The following is a 15,130-nucleotide window of genomic DNA, read 5'->3' on the forward strand; positions in this document are numbered from 1 at the left end:
AGAAATTAAACTTATAATATATTAAAACACCACTATCTTTTTCAAAAGAACAAAAGTGATAAATTAATTAATAATTAATAGAACTCAAGTTGGATCAGTCTGGCAATTAACTATTTACAGCCACAGTTGGAAATTTGTAATGCTTACTGTCAGGTTGTATACGGCAGAAAATAGTCAAATACATACAAAAGAGCAGGAGATACTATGGGTATATTCTTCTTAGAAAGTAAATATGGGTTTTATTAATACCCGTGTACCTATTTGGCCATGAAAAATAGTACAACAAACACTACTTAAAAACCTCCATTTAACGTTCAAGAACTCACTTATTTCACAGAGACACAGCGCACACACACACACATAGTGGAAGAGAAATAAGAGAGTTGATTGGGAAAAAAACAGGAGTTGGTTATTTTGCAACTTTCTTGCTGCCATGTTTGAATATGAGTGGATTATGGGAATTTAGGGAGGTGATTTGCCTCTCTGAATTCCCTTAATTGTTCTTTTTCTTGTGGGGGGTGTGTTGGTTGAGGTGATCATTGTTTGTTTAGAAGGAAAAGTAAGAACTCTTCTCTGGAAAGTGAAGGAAACTGCTAGAAAGTGAAGAACTTGAAGAGAAAAAGATTGGTTGAAGTGGGCTTACTGTGTTTGTCAAAGGCTCTCTTCTGGGGTTGCTTCAATTTGGTTCACATGAGCATAAGAGGGTAAAAGATGGTAACTTTTTCAACTTCTACTTATAATCTTGTTTCATTTTTCCTCCTAATACTGTCTTACTACTTTTTTTCTTTTTTTTTTTTTGCTTTTAAGCCTTTAGTTGTTTGAATTATCTAGTATCTGTATTTGTTCACCTTGATCAAAATGCTTCTGAGTCTTCTCTTTGTGGGAAGTATGTGTATGATTTGCAGTGAAAAAATAAAGGGACTCTCCTTCTTGTTTGTGTTCTTTATGTGAAGGTGTGTTTTGTGCTTGAATTTTATTGAACTTCTTAAGCATGTTTGCAGCTTCATTCAATTCAAAAGGATAATTTTTGGAGCTTTGATTCAAAGATGAAAAAGTTTGTCTAACAAGTTGTTTTTGTTGAAATGTTAGGACAAACAAAAATGAGTAGAACACCAAATGAAATTCTAAGATGCAAAATGCTTTATTCACTGTGCCTAGTTCTATATGACCATCAGAAAAGGAAAATTGATAGCGAAAGAGAAAATGGGAAAATATTGTTTCAAGATTTGGCAATTTTTTAGTCACTGCCTCAAGATTGATCAAGAATAATAATAACAATCAAGAATAATAATAACAGATTTAGTCAAGGTGCACACGATCGCTATCAAAAAGAAGAAAGACAGAATGTAATTACACATATCTCTTATTAGTTATTCTGTGTTTCTGTATTTGTTGGGAGATTCTTTTTTCCTGATAAGTTATTGGGAGAATCTTTTTTACTAGTTTCCTACTTCTCTCTTCCTCTTTAGATGGCTGATAATTCTAGTTTGTGCTTAGGGAAATGCAAGGATAAGATTAGGTTTGAGTTTTGATATGCTTTGGGATAAAACTGGAAAAGGAGTCACATGATAGAGTTTGACTGCAGCCTTTAACTTGGTTTCCGAACACACTGGCTCACATGGAATTACATCTAGAATATTGTCTATATAGTCAAGAGAGGATAAATAAGAAAAATAATAGTGGATATTGTCAAAAAGAAAAACAATAGAGGGTCTTCAGGTTGAGGTCTTCAAGGATATGTGTAATACAACTATACAAGCTATTGTCAAACCAGTGAAAATCTCTGTTGGAACTAGATGCACCATATACTCTCTATCTAGGAGCAAATGTTGTTTATTATCGTGTAGCTCGGCCTACTTCTGAAGTGAGAACTGGAATCAGAAGATAATAGATTTTTAGACACTTCTCATGTATTAATACATGTGAAAGCTTAACACCTGATCCCAAGGAAGCAAAATCATCGATAATAAGAAACTTAAGGGTAAGGGTGCGGTATGAGGTTAATAAAAGTTAGGCTAATACATTGAATTAAATTGTGAAAAAAGCAAAGTTAAAGCTTAACAGGGAACTTATTGCTCTCACTTAGAGTAGATACTCAATGTCAAAGAGGTTTGACTCTGGACACAAACACAGATAGTACAGTGACTGATGATTGAAAAAACCCTTGGAGTCTTATTCCACTATTAAGATCTTAGGTCTTAAGAGATTCAATTTATAACGAAAAACTCCAATATCTTCTATGAGAATATAGTGAATGTCATCACTTTCTAAGAAGTCTTTTTATTTTCCAGGGTATAAACATTCGGTATGAGTCTCCTCTTTTGGGAAGTGTCAAACTAAGTGTTCACTCAGAAAGAAAAATGAATGTTTTATAAATAGATTTCAAATGAAAGCCTAGTATAGAGATATATGTCATTGATGTAATAATTCGAAGACTTAAACTTCTCAACGAATTTCAACTTGGAACTCATCACTTTGAGGCCTTTTATTGATGGGAATAATAATAGGTCTATTCTTGTTAATTGCTGTGGAACATCTTTTAATCATTGTGAGTATAAACATGAGATGATCATTTTCCCAATACCATGACGTTTAGAGGCATTTCTGTCCTGCTCATTAAAGTGGTTGACTTTACTAGTGTTGTTAGCCGGAGAACTATGTGATCCTTATATGGTCTTCAATTCATTTCAAGGTGTTGAAGGGTCATGGATTTGGGTTTTAAAATTAGCTAAAGATAATTATTTTGTGGTTGGACAAAAGCATGCTTAAGCAATTAACTATAGAGCTTTAATTGATTTTATTGTAGGTTTAAACAACAGCTTAAATGAAAATCTGTACATACAAGTTCGGCCATCACTCGATTAATCTTTGAATATCAAGTTTCACTTAGAAATTGGTCTTTTGTCTAACTATCCACATGCTGCCAATTAACAACACTGATTGACCACGGAAAATTAATTATTTTGGAAATTCTTTTTGGGAGAATCGGAAGTCATAATCTAAAGAACTTCCAGAAAGTGACCATGTTGTGAGGAATTGCTGATTCATTATCCTGTAGGTCGTCTCAAGAACTTGTCATCTTATAATTTCTTGCCGTGTCTCTATTGCAATGTAGACTATGTATCTGTTGGCCAGAAGAAACTGGAGAACTGGTCTTCTTGCTACTTACATAGCAATTGTGTTGAAATTAATATCTATTCTGCTCTCAGGTTTCACGAATATATTGAAACAGCTAAGTTTGATCTGATTCAGAAGAAAGTTGGTTCCATGGTCAAGCTACTACATATCTTGCAAGAATTTCCTGATGTTGTTCAGTGGGTCAGATCAACTTACATTTTCTAAGCAGCTTCCTCTGAGCATTACTTAAGAAAGGATATCTTTTTGGCACTTTGAACACTTGATCTGACACATCTGTCTATTTCTGGTTGGTTCAACTATTGAAGACGTCTCTTTGGGCAGGAAGTAGACTTGATAGTGTAGCTGATTCCACTTAAGGGTCAAATCTTCTTTGGAAAAATTCCCTTGGCCTTTGAGAGGAGCAAATTCTTTTAAAGCAAGGGCATATATTTATATGTGTCTCTCCATTGGCTCTGCTGGGCAAATCTCCTTTGGCAAATCGTAAAGTTCCGTGGTTTGGTGGTTCTTTGCCGTGGTTATAATCTAGGTGTCATCTTCCTTTGTTGGCAAAAGGTTGTTCCATATATCTGGCAAGTTGGACTTCATCTTCAACCTGTGAGGAAGAGCTGAAGCGGCACTTCTACTACAACCACAATTGATTGGAACTCTCTTCTCGGCACAACCCTTCTATTGAACTTCCGTTCAATTCTTTGGGCAAATCTCCTTTGGCATTTCGGAGTTGGTAGACTCCAACAACACAATTTGTCTTTAGGGCAAATCTCCTTTGGCATTCATCTCCTTTTGGAGATACTATCTTGGTCTCTGTTTAAAAAACAGATTGACCTAGATCTAATTATCTTTAGAATTACATCAGTCGTCGTAGGAAGTAGGAAGATTGGCACTCGTCATCAGCAGGGATCCATATAATTTTGTAAGTTTGGATCAAGCAGCAAGGATTTGCAAGTGACTTTTGTGGTATGTCTTTACTCATCATTTATGTTTCCATGTATTTTATGTTTAGTTATATCATCTAAAAGACTAAAACCAATAGGGATTGGGCGGCTTAGTTAATTTAGTTAAGCTGATCATGGTTTCCATTTGTTCCTATTCAAGTCATCCCATCAATTGTACTCAGTTCTGGATAAGAATAGTGCAGTACAGTATATGAGCTACTGAATAAATATAATGCATCATAATTTAGTTAAGTGTGTGTTAATCCTTCAAATCAAAGTTTCACTCAGTTGTTTGTATCTCTACAATTTAATTGAGCTACTTCAGCACCAAGAATCATTGATTGCAACTTTTATTCCAATACTATGTTTATTTAACCCTCATTTCTTGACTTATAAATTGTTATTTCTCAGATTGCAGAATATATTTCCCTAGTTTCCACATTATGGATACATCTCTAAGTGACTTCGATAGTTTCAGCGAGAGCAGCAGTTATGATGATCAGGATTATGTTGAGTATCTGTATGGTGGGCATGCCTGTTCTATTCTTTCAAGTCTTGAGGAAAGCATCGGTAAAATCGATGATTTCCTCTCCTTTGAGAGAGTGTTCATGTATGGGGACATTGTATGCTCAGAAAAAGACCCATCTGGACAGATGGGAAAAGTGGTCAACGTCGAGATGACTGTTGACCTGGAAAATATTTATGGAAGCAAAATACGAGATGTTAACTCAAAAGATCTTCTGAAAATACGTTCCATTTCAGTTGGGGATTATGTAGTGATGGGCCCATGGCTTGGGAAAGTGGAAAAGATTGTCGATAAAATTACAGTTCTCTTTGATGATGGTGCAAAGTCTGATTTCTCAGCAGAAGGTTCAGAAAGACTCACACCTATTTCCCCTGATTTAGTTGAAGACCCACAATATCCTTTCTACCCGGGACAAAGGGTTCAAGTTCAGTCTGTATCTGCCTCCAGGTCAACCAACTGGTTATGCGGTGTGAAAAGTGGCAAAGGAGAGCAAGGTACCATTTACACTGTGGAGGCCGGAGTCGTGCATGTAGATTGGATTGGCTGTGGCAGTCTTGGTTGTGAAAAGATGCCCAGCCCTCCAAATTTGCAGGACTCAGAAAAGTTGACCTTGTTGTCTTGCTTCTCCCATGCAAAGTGGCAGCTTGGAGATTGCTGTGTACTTCCAGTTGCTGACTCTTTGCGACAAAGTATTCAAAGCTCACTTTCCTGTGGAACAATGGAAGAGGATAGGCAGCTAAACAAGGCATCTCAGAAAAGTAATAAGAGCTTAACTGTTCCGCAAGTTGCTGTAATTTCAAGGACAAGGACAAAAGTTGATGTTTTATGGCAGGATGGAAGCGTGGCTATTGGATTGGACTCAGATTCTGTTTTTCCTGTCAATATTGTGGACGCTCATGAGTTTTGGCCAGAGCAGTTTGTGCTTGAGAAGGGAATGGGTGATGAATCGTCTGTTCCCAGTCCAAAAAGGTGGGGTGTGGTGAGATGTGTTGACGCAAAGGAGCGAACTGTGAAGGTAAAATGGACAACATTTTCCTTGAATGAACCAAATAACTTTAGGGTAGAGCAAAGTGAAGAAATTGTGAGTGCATATGAATTGATGGACCATCCAGACTACTCATACTGTTTGGGTGATGCGGTTTGCAAGTTTTGTGAGGATCAGCTTTTCAGTCTTGATGGAAAGAGTTTAAGTACACATATGTTTTCTGAGACTGGCATGGACTGCAACTCTGATCTTAAGAATGTTGATACTGGAAAAGATAATTTGGATATCCCTAGTTATGATCACTTATCTTGCATTGGTATTATTGTTGGCTTCAAAGATGGCGATATTGAAGTAAAATGGGCTACTGGTTTTACAAGCATGGTAAGGGTGCTCTTCTTTCTATTCTTTTATTTTTGGGGGGTTAAACCCTGTTTCTGTCTCTTTGTTTCCCGTAGCTAAAAGTGAGTATGCCATTTAACTTGATTGGAAATTCAAAAGGATACTTACTATTTATTGACATTAGCACTTATGTTTTGCTGATTTCCTACAATCATTTCACTACTGTTCCTTTTCACGTTGTTTATCAAATTTGACTTTTTTTGGTTTAAAGTTGATAAGAGGAAAGAGCTTGAAATTTGCAACCAAAAGGGTTTAGTTTTTTGAAGGAATATTGTTCATGTGATAAGTATTGAAAGTAACAAATAATGTACCAAGGGGTAAAATGCTTTGAGAAACCTCTTCCTAATTTTTTATTTATGTCTTGAGCTGGCTCAAATCTTGTCTTTATTCATATATACTCATCAGGTTGCACCCTTTGAGATCTACCGGATAGATAAATGTGAGGCTTCTGTTTCCATCACTGCACCCCATGCTGAAAATGCTGAGCCATCAGGTGTGGAGATGAATTCAAATGAAAGTCAACTTTCAAAGGATGAGGAAAAGGTCAGTCTAATTGCCTCACCGTGTGTTGTGCCTTAGGTGTGATTGCAAGATCATTTGGCGTCTACATTAAAGGCAGCTTAATATTGCATGGATTTTCATTAGTTATTAGTATCCTTACTTCATAATCTTCAACTTCTCGTGTGAAAGTTTGACAGAATTAAATTTTTGAAATTCAGGACTTGTTGAAGTTTGGTGGCAACAGTGAAAGTTGCAATGAGAGCTTGTGGGACTCTGGTTCCTGTTTGCTTTCTCGAACTGCTGTTGGCTTTTTCTCTAGTATCACCTCAAGTCTTTTTGGCTTCTTGAGCACATCACTATTTGGTACATACCAAACTATATCAGAAGAAGGGCAGAAATCAAGGATTGTTGATGAGGAGGAAGTCATAGAAGTTAGCAATGTGAACGCAGGAATTCCTGCATTTGAGGTAGGAGGCTTGAAGGCTTCACCTGAAATGGAGCTAAAGCAAGGACAGGAAACAACTGAGGGCCAAAAAGATGATGCTTTGCCGTCTTCCAGCAAGCTGCCTGAACATTTTCAACAGTTTGATGTGGTCACTGGTTTCTCAGACCACCATTTTGCAGATGGTGCTGGAAAGGCCCAGTTATCCCAGGTACAATATATTTTTGTAGTTTTTTCCCAAGTGAACATGTCTGCTTAGTGTTCTTTTTACTGTTCTCATTTCTGTTCTTTAATCTTTCTATTACTTCGCAGGTGAGAAGAGGTTGGCTGAAGAAGGTCCAGCAAGAGTGGAGCATTTTGGAACATGATCTTCCTGGTGAGGATTTCAACCTATTTTTCTGTTCAAGTATGTCGAATGATGACATAGCTTACTCTGTCTACCTATGTTTTTGGCAAGTATAAGTCATGCTTGTTGAGCTAAAAGATGGTTGAATGGGGAATAGAATATCATAACATTGACACTGGTGAAGCTATTCAAATGTACTAAAACGAGGGAAAATTTTGAAGAGCAATAAGTCAGTCGTTCAATGAGAATTTACAAAATGTGCAACTAGAATTTTAATACCTGAAATATTGTTCTTCTGTAGCTTATGGAATATGAGAAATATCAGTTGTTCTGTAGTTCATGTACTAAAGGCAAATGTTAATTCCTTTGATAGGGCAGTCCTCAAGTTTTGTGTTTTGTCTGTAGCTTTTGGGGGAGAGGGGCTGAGATATAGAACCTAAGTTTACCATAACTCGACGTACTATATCTTTTTCTTTTCTGGGATTAAGCTGCACAATAGCTGATTGTATCAACAAGAAGCCTCTTTATCATTGAATATATGGTTTATAGTGCATGTCTTTGTCTATTTATCCACACTGACTTTATCAAAACTTTAAACAGAGTCTATCTATGTACGCGTCTATGAGGACAGAACTGATTTGATTCGAGCAGCCATTATTGGTGCACCTGGGACTCCGTATCATGATGGACTGTTCTTCTTTGATATTTACCTACCTCCGGACTATCCTCATGAGCCACCTGTAAGTAAATCTCTATAGCTTGTATGATAATCTGTAACATGATGCACAAGTTGTTGCTTATTTCCACAATATGCTGAATCCATATTATATGTATTATAAGATCTTACATAGTTAGGCGTCCAGTTATCTAACTCCGCCATCCAATTGTGAAATCCATCTGTTTTGTGATTTATAAGATCGAGCATACACTTTCTAGATAAAGCTTAATGAGATTTTGCAAAAATGAAATTGTGCAGATGGTCTACTATCACTCTGGCGGGCTTCGTGTCAATCCCAACTTGTATGAGTCAGGAAAGGTCTGTCTTAGTCTCTTAAATACATGGACGGGCTCTGGAAATGAAGTGTGGAACCCCAAAAGTTCCACGATTCTACAAGTTCTCCTCTCTCTTCAAGCTCTTGTGCTCAATGAAAAGCCTTATTTCAATGAGGCTGGATATGATGCGCAGATTGGAAAAGCTGATGGTGAAAAGAACTCAGCTAGCTATAACGAGAATGCTTTCCTTGTCACCTGCAAGTCCATGTTATACCTACTCCACAAGCCACCAAAGGTAAATGATTTACATTCCGATTTTCGTCATGGCATGTTTAAATTTCAGATAAAAAGCACGTACAGAAGAGGCATATTTGTTAAGAACTGGAATTTGGACTCTGGCAACATAAATCTCTAATTACCACCAAGAATATTTATATTCTAACAATAGAGGCACTTCCCTTTTAATCTGAAAGTTTCTGAATTGCTTGGTCAATTATGCTGCAGCATTTTGAGGCACTCATGGGAGAGCACTTCGGTAAAAGATGGAAACACATTTTGTTGGCTTGTAAGGCGTACATGGATGGTGCACCCGTTGGTTCTGCGTTTCAACCCAAAAATGAGGACGAAGAACCAATAAAAGGAAGCTCTACAGGGTTCAAGATTATGCTTGGCAAGCTTCACCCTAAACTCGTGGAGGCATTTTCTGACAAAGGTATCGATTGCACTCAGTTGTCCGATTAAGAGCAGCTATGAACCTGTGTAATAAAAACCTTACCAATATGTTTACAATTTCAGTATTTGGACTGGCCCTGATGTGGTTTTGCTATGTTAATTTAAAGCGTGCAGATGTGTGTTGTGGGCTTGTTTGGGGAGGGGGAGGGGTTTGTGAGTAATGAGTATTTGAACCATATTTGTGTATATATGCATTGTAATTGTAATATATTGTAGCTTGAATAAATGGTTGAACCTTGTGATTGTATGTTTACTATGTTATCCAGTTGTCTTGGAACTTCTGGTCTCAACATGTTTTGTTTACCGCTTGTGTCCAAATTGCATAAAGGTGTACACTATAGCAGATAGCAAAGTACACCAACTTTCCAATGGCTGGTTCAACTGTGTGTTGTAAGGAAAGGTTATATCAATTCTCCATCAATAGGTAGATTTTTTCTTCTAAAAATCACTTTTTTCTACAGGTGGATTCATTTTATGTTCTTACTCCTTGTTACAAGAGTGATACTCCTAAGCATTTGTCTCACTACTCTCTTTTTTTTTTTCCCACTTGTAAGTAAATGGTTATATTTAAATACTTCTCCATCTTGTTAAATTAAAATACGTGTTGGCAATAGTGACATGCATCGACTTCAGAGGCGGATCCAGGATTTGAAGGTTCGGGGTGCCGTCTTTGAATCCAAATAAAGAAAATTCTTGATCGGTTTGATCGACGTAGAACTTTGAATCAGATTATTCGCCTTTCAATTTATATTAGACAAATTGATTGAACGGAAAAATATATAACTATGATAACTCAGTATAATAGAGATTTTGTTCCTATGGGAGAGAGAAGATTTTTAGACTAGAAAACTTATGATAATTTAACTTTATATATTTTAGCAAATACTCTCTCTGTCTCTCTCTACATATATATATATATATAAATAAAGTCAATATTAAGTAAACAAAGATAATAATACTAATAACTAAAAGCAAGTTAAGAGGAGGAACTAAGGAAAAGAATATCAAGCGTGTGTATTTGACTTAGGTGCAGCAAGCTAAAAAGTAACAATAGTGCCTTGAATGAAGGCTCGAACCCTCATCTCCTGGGAGGCAACTCCCACTCCTTGCCACTGGCACTATCTCACCACTTATTATTCAGGGTGCCAATATAATTATTGATATAATTTCATATGGATATATACATATACACATAACGGTTTCACCGAAGCTTGCGGGTGGCGTGGCACTCCCCCGGCCCTTAGTAGATCCGCCCCTGATCGACTTAGATATCTTCGCTAATCTCGCCAATGAATAGCTGAGATCATTCTTCAAAACACAGATATACTATTTTTTTTTAAAAAAGAAAAGAAAATGTTAACAAATGTTGCATGTGTTTATCTGACAAAGATATTTCACTTGAAAAAAATAAGAGGTAAATTAAGGTTAGGAGGGTTTCCCATGAATCAAATCAAAGAAACCGTTGGTATTAAAGTAAAAATAAATGGAACTGTAAAGAACGTTTATTGCATGCTAATTGACTTCAGAATTTGGTGAAAAGCTTTCAAATATGTTACGTTATCATTGAAATGCAAATAAAGCAAGTTATTCTTCATCTCTTTTAATTTTTCAACTATATTGAACCTTCTTATTTCCATTTCCACTAGTATAAAATCATAACTAGAAATTAACCATAATAAATACTCGTCAATTGAGGTGAGGAATCACAAAATATTTTTCCCTAAAAACTGTTTATAATTTACCTCATCTATTAACAGACTATGCCTCAATAACAATTGGTTTGGATCACTAATACAAATCCGTTATCTATCTATTATGTCTTGTCCAGGTCTATTTCATTCAAATATTAAATTACTTATCTTTTTGAATAAATTAGGAATTGAAGTTCTCTGGATCTCACACTTCTCTCTAAAAAAAAAACGTATAGGTGTCTTATAATAATACAAAAGACTTATGACAAAATAACATGCCTAATATAAGCACGACGATGAAATTGTAAGCTCTTTCCGTCTTTCTTTTTCTTTCTTTTTTCCCTTTTTTGGGGACAACAGTGTTCCAATTCCATGGCTATTTTACTGGGAACTGGATCCTTCCACTATTGTAAATACTGAATAATTTGACGACTTGAGTACTTATAGTATATACGAAAAAAATAACTAAATCGGTTTTTATTTACTCCCAAATCAAATCTTAGTATCTCATGATTTCATTGTACGACACAGTTAGGTGCCAACAACAAGAACAACATACCCAGCGTAATCCGATAAGTAAAGTTTGGGGAATAGAAGATGTACGCATAACCTCACCCCAATCTTTGTGGGGTTAAAAGAAATATAATCAAAGCATGATAGAATGATAGAAATGAGAATTATGATAAAAAAAAAATAGCAAAATAAACAACGCAGATAGTAGTAAAATTGAAGAATAAGATACTATGCGAATACTAAGTAAGACTATTAAATAAAAGGAAAAATGAAAAGAGGGGATTAGCTTTGGCCTCTCCCTCATAAAAGTGCTATTAACACACAGCTACCTCCTACCTCCTACCCTTCTATTCTAATCCTCGACCTACGAACCTTCTTGTTTGAGGTCATGTTTTCATTAAGCTGAATATGAGTCGTGTTTTGTCTGATTACCTCCCCTATTTCTTCTTTGCCCTGCCTCTGTCTCTCCTAAAATCTGTTATACCCAATCTCGCACACCTCCTTACTGGTGCATCCACACACCTCGTCTTCACGTGTCCGAACCATCGAGCCTCCCTTTTCTCGTCTTGTCCGCCACACAGATTACTTTCACGTCACAATTTTAGAATTTAATGCCGAAACAGAAAACAAAAAAAAGAAGCAAATCGACAATTAAAGTATATAGAAAGAATCCAAAAAGGCTAATAAATTACGTGTAATACGTACTTGTCTGCAATATATATACATTGATCTAACCATTAAGAGTCTCTACAGTATGCTCCATAACAATGGAGAAGAATTCATCAGCTCCATCTTCATTACAAAACCCTAGTACTACTACTACTACAACATTCAAACATACCCAATTTCTCAAATTCCAATATCCCAATCTTATTACTATTATTCTCTTCCTTTTCATCTTTTCCATTAAAGCTTCATCATACTCACCTGAATTCTCTCAGATCTCATACACACAATACTGTAACGACGTCGTTTCCAACACCCCTTTAGCCCAAATTTCAACCCCTTTTAACGCTACATCAAAATTCCTCACTCTTCGCAACGCGTACATACACGCGCCGGTTGATACTGCCGGTAAATTCAAGCCCAAAATCCTAAATTTCTATACAGAGAATGTTTATCCGACCCAAAATGGTAAAATCTTTAAACTTGAAGGTGGTTTAAGGTTTGCAGGTAAAATTGGTGAGGACTTTTTTGGTAATTTTATTCGCCGGAGACAACTCCGGTTAGTTTATAACCGACCACCTAGGTTTCCGACAAGAGGTTTCGGGTATTCGAATGAGTTTCGGGTTTCGGGTTTTTGGGATTCGGGTAATGGAAAGGTATGTATGGTGGGGTCAGGTTTAAAGAGGTTAAGTTCTATTGATGTTGTACTTAAGTTGAGTTATTTGAATTCATCTGATATTTTGCATAGTGTAGTTAATGGTACATTGGAAAGAATTGATGTGAATGATAAGAATGTGTATAGTAAGCCTGTTGAGATAGTTGGTTTGTCTTTGAGGAATTATGTTTATACTTTGATTGATAAAGAGGTTGAGAATCATGGGTTTAGTGAATATGGTGATTGGTCTAACGTTTCGTTGGGAATGGAAACGGATAGGAGTTTGTGTGAAGTTATAAGTCGTGCTGGGACTATGGAAATGATGTATTTGGGTGATTGTGGTGATGGGAATTGTGATTTTCTTGGTGGTGATGTGTCGAGTTTTAGGCCGACGTTGATGTGGTTTAATGAGATTGAGTGTGGAGATAATGGAAGAGGGAGGTTCTTGTTAAGTTTTGGTGATGGCGTGCGGACTAGACCGAGTTATTTGATTAATCAAACATTGGTTGCTGAAGGGAAGTGGGATGAGAAGACGAAAACAGTTGATATGATTGGTTGCCGGATTTTTAATGGAAGTGATGCAGCTGAAAAGGGTTTTGTTGGGGATTGTGTTGTGAGGCTGAGTTTGAGGTTGCCTAAGCAATGGACTTTGAAGGAGAGGAGTGTTGTTGTTGGGGAGATTTGGAAAAGAAAAGACTCGAATGAGTCAAGTAATTATGGTAAAGTGGCTTTGCACAGTGTAAGAAATCTGGTTAACAGGATTGATGGATTGACATATGAGTATACTGTGATTGATAATGTGACTAGGTCTTGTGCCAAGGCACTGGCTTATAAAGGGAAGGGAGGGAAGTATCCCGATGTACATTCATCTGATATGAGATTTGATATGACAGTGAGGAACAGGAAAAAAATAGATATTTTCAGTTATTCATCTCCATTGTCTGTAGGGGATAAGTTTTACCGGGGTGCATCTGGTTCTTCTGTTCAAGTAAATGACAATCAAAGTGCTGTGGTCAATATAAGCTATGTGCTGCACTTTGTTGCTCCATCTCAGTTCTTGTACAGTGATGAACATACTCCTATGGCAATTGAAATCTCTGCTGAAGGTTTATATGATTCGAAGAGTGGACATCTTTGCATGGTTGGCTGTATGTATTTTTCATCACGTCATGGGATTTTACAGAGAAATTCTTCGCTAGACTGTGAAATTCTAGTTAATATTCAGTATCCACCTTTGAATACTAAAGTTGCCCGTGGTGTTAGAGGTACCATTGAGAGCATGAGAAAAAAGTCTGATTCTTTTTACTTTGAACCCTTGGAGCTTATATCAAATTCCGTCTACATTGACCAAGCCAGATATTCCATGTGGAGAATGGATCTGGAAATGACCATGGTTCTAATTACCAATACACTTGCATGCATCTTTGTGGGTCTGCAGCTCTTTTATGTGAAAAAGAACCCAAGTGTGCTTCCGTTTATCTCTGTTGTCATGCTAGTTGTACTCACACTTGCACACATGATCCCTCTGTTGCTGAACTTTGAAGCTCTATTCTTGGTCAACCGGAAAAAGCAGAATGTTTACTTTGGTAGTGATGGATGGCTTGAAGTTAATGAGGTTTTAATTAGAATCATGACAATGATAGCATTCTTGTTGGAATTCCGTCTTCTCCAGCTCACATGGTCTGCAAGAGCAGGTGATCAGACTCCCAAAAATTATTGGATATCTGATAAAAAGGTTCTGTATTTGTCGTTGCCAGTGTATATCTGTGGTGGATTGATTGCTTATTTTATCCATCTGTCGAGAAATCACCCTCACCAGATGAAGCTTGTATTGTCGCCACATTTTCATTACCAACAGCAAACTTTCTGGGGGGAGATCAAATCATATGCCGGTTTGATCTTGGATGGCTTTTTACTTCCTCAGATTCTGTTCAATTTATTCTGTAATACAACTGAGAGGGCTCTCACACCTGGTTTCTATATTGGAACCACCCTTGTGCGCCTAATGCCACATGTATATGATCTTTACAGAGCTCACAGCAATGCGTGGTCGTATGATTATATTTATGGAAACCCAAAAATGGATTACTATTCCACTGCTTGGGACATCATTATCTGTTGCGGGGGTCTGCTGCTTGCTGTTCTCGTTTTCTTGCAGCAGAGATTTGGTGGTCGTTGTTTTCTTCCCAGAATATATAGAGATAGCTCTACGTATGAGAAAGTACCTGTAGTCAGCACTGAGTCAATTACAGAAGAATAAACTGTCAGTAGATTTTTGTTTTATTTTTTTAATTTGAAGAAACTTTCATTTCTCCTGTTACTAGCTTCGTTTGCTTCCAACACTTACATTTATATGTCAAAGATTCAAGATTGTATAGATGAAGTAGTTACTTCAAGCCTGCTAAAGAATGATACGTCTGGTAAAGACTAAAGTTTCTATATATTGGTAGTTAACTCTTCTTTCAGACACTATGCAAAGAATTCTGTACCTATTGCTATGAATATTTTGAATCTAAGTGGGACTTGTTCATATAGAATACTGATCCTGTGGAATCTCTTTACACCTTTCGGATTTGGCCACCATATTATCATTAATATCTTCTTCCCTCTA

General features: G+C 36.8%; 2 protein-coding genes across 2 annotated transcripts; both read left to right on the forward strand.

Annotated features, from left to right (window-relative positions):
* Positions 1-253: 253 nt before the first annotated feature.
* Positions 254-9,271, forward strand: LOC132621261 (probable ubiquitin-conjugating enzyme E2 24). The gene is made up of 9 exons (XM_060335451.1): positions 254-714; positions 3,210-4,092; positions 4,482-5,962; positions 6,386-6,523; positions 6,700-7,134; positions 7,236-7,299; positions 7,870-8,009; positions 8,246-8,557; positions 8,767-9,271. Exons 3-9 carry the CDS (start codon positions 4,514-4,516, stop codon positions 9,001-9,003), a joined length of 2,775 nt encoding a protein of 924 aa, XP_060191434.1. The 5' UTR covers positions 254-714; positions 3,210-4,092; positions 4,482-4,513; the 3' UTR covers positions 9,004-9,271.
* Positions 9,272-11,702: 2,431 nt separating this feature from the next.
* LOC132621068 (uncharacterized) lies at positions 11,703-14,964 on the forward strand. Its single transcript, XM_060335200.1, has one exon. The coding sequence runs from the start codon at positions 11,966-11,968 to the stop codon at positions 14,777-14,779; it is 2,814 nt and encodes a 937-aa protein (XP_060191183.1). The 5' UTR covers positions 11,703-11,965; the 3' UTR covers positions 14,780-14,964.
* Positions 14,965-15,130: the final 166 nt, after the last annotated feature.

The sequence above is a fragment of the Lycium barbarum genome, chromosome 12 (assembly GCF_019175385.1).
Source record: "Lycium barbarum isolate Lr01 chromosome 12, ASM1917538v2, whole genome shotgun sequence".
Taxonomy (NCBI): domain Eukaryota; kingdom Viridiplantae; phylum Streptophyta; class Magnoliopsida; order Solanales; family Solanaceae; genus Lycium; species Lycium barbarum.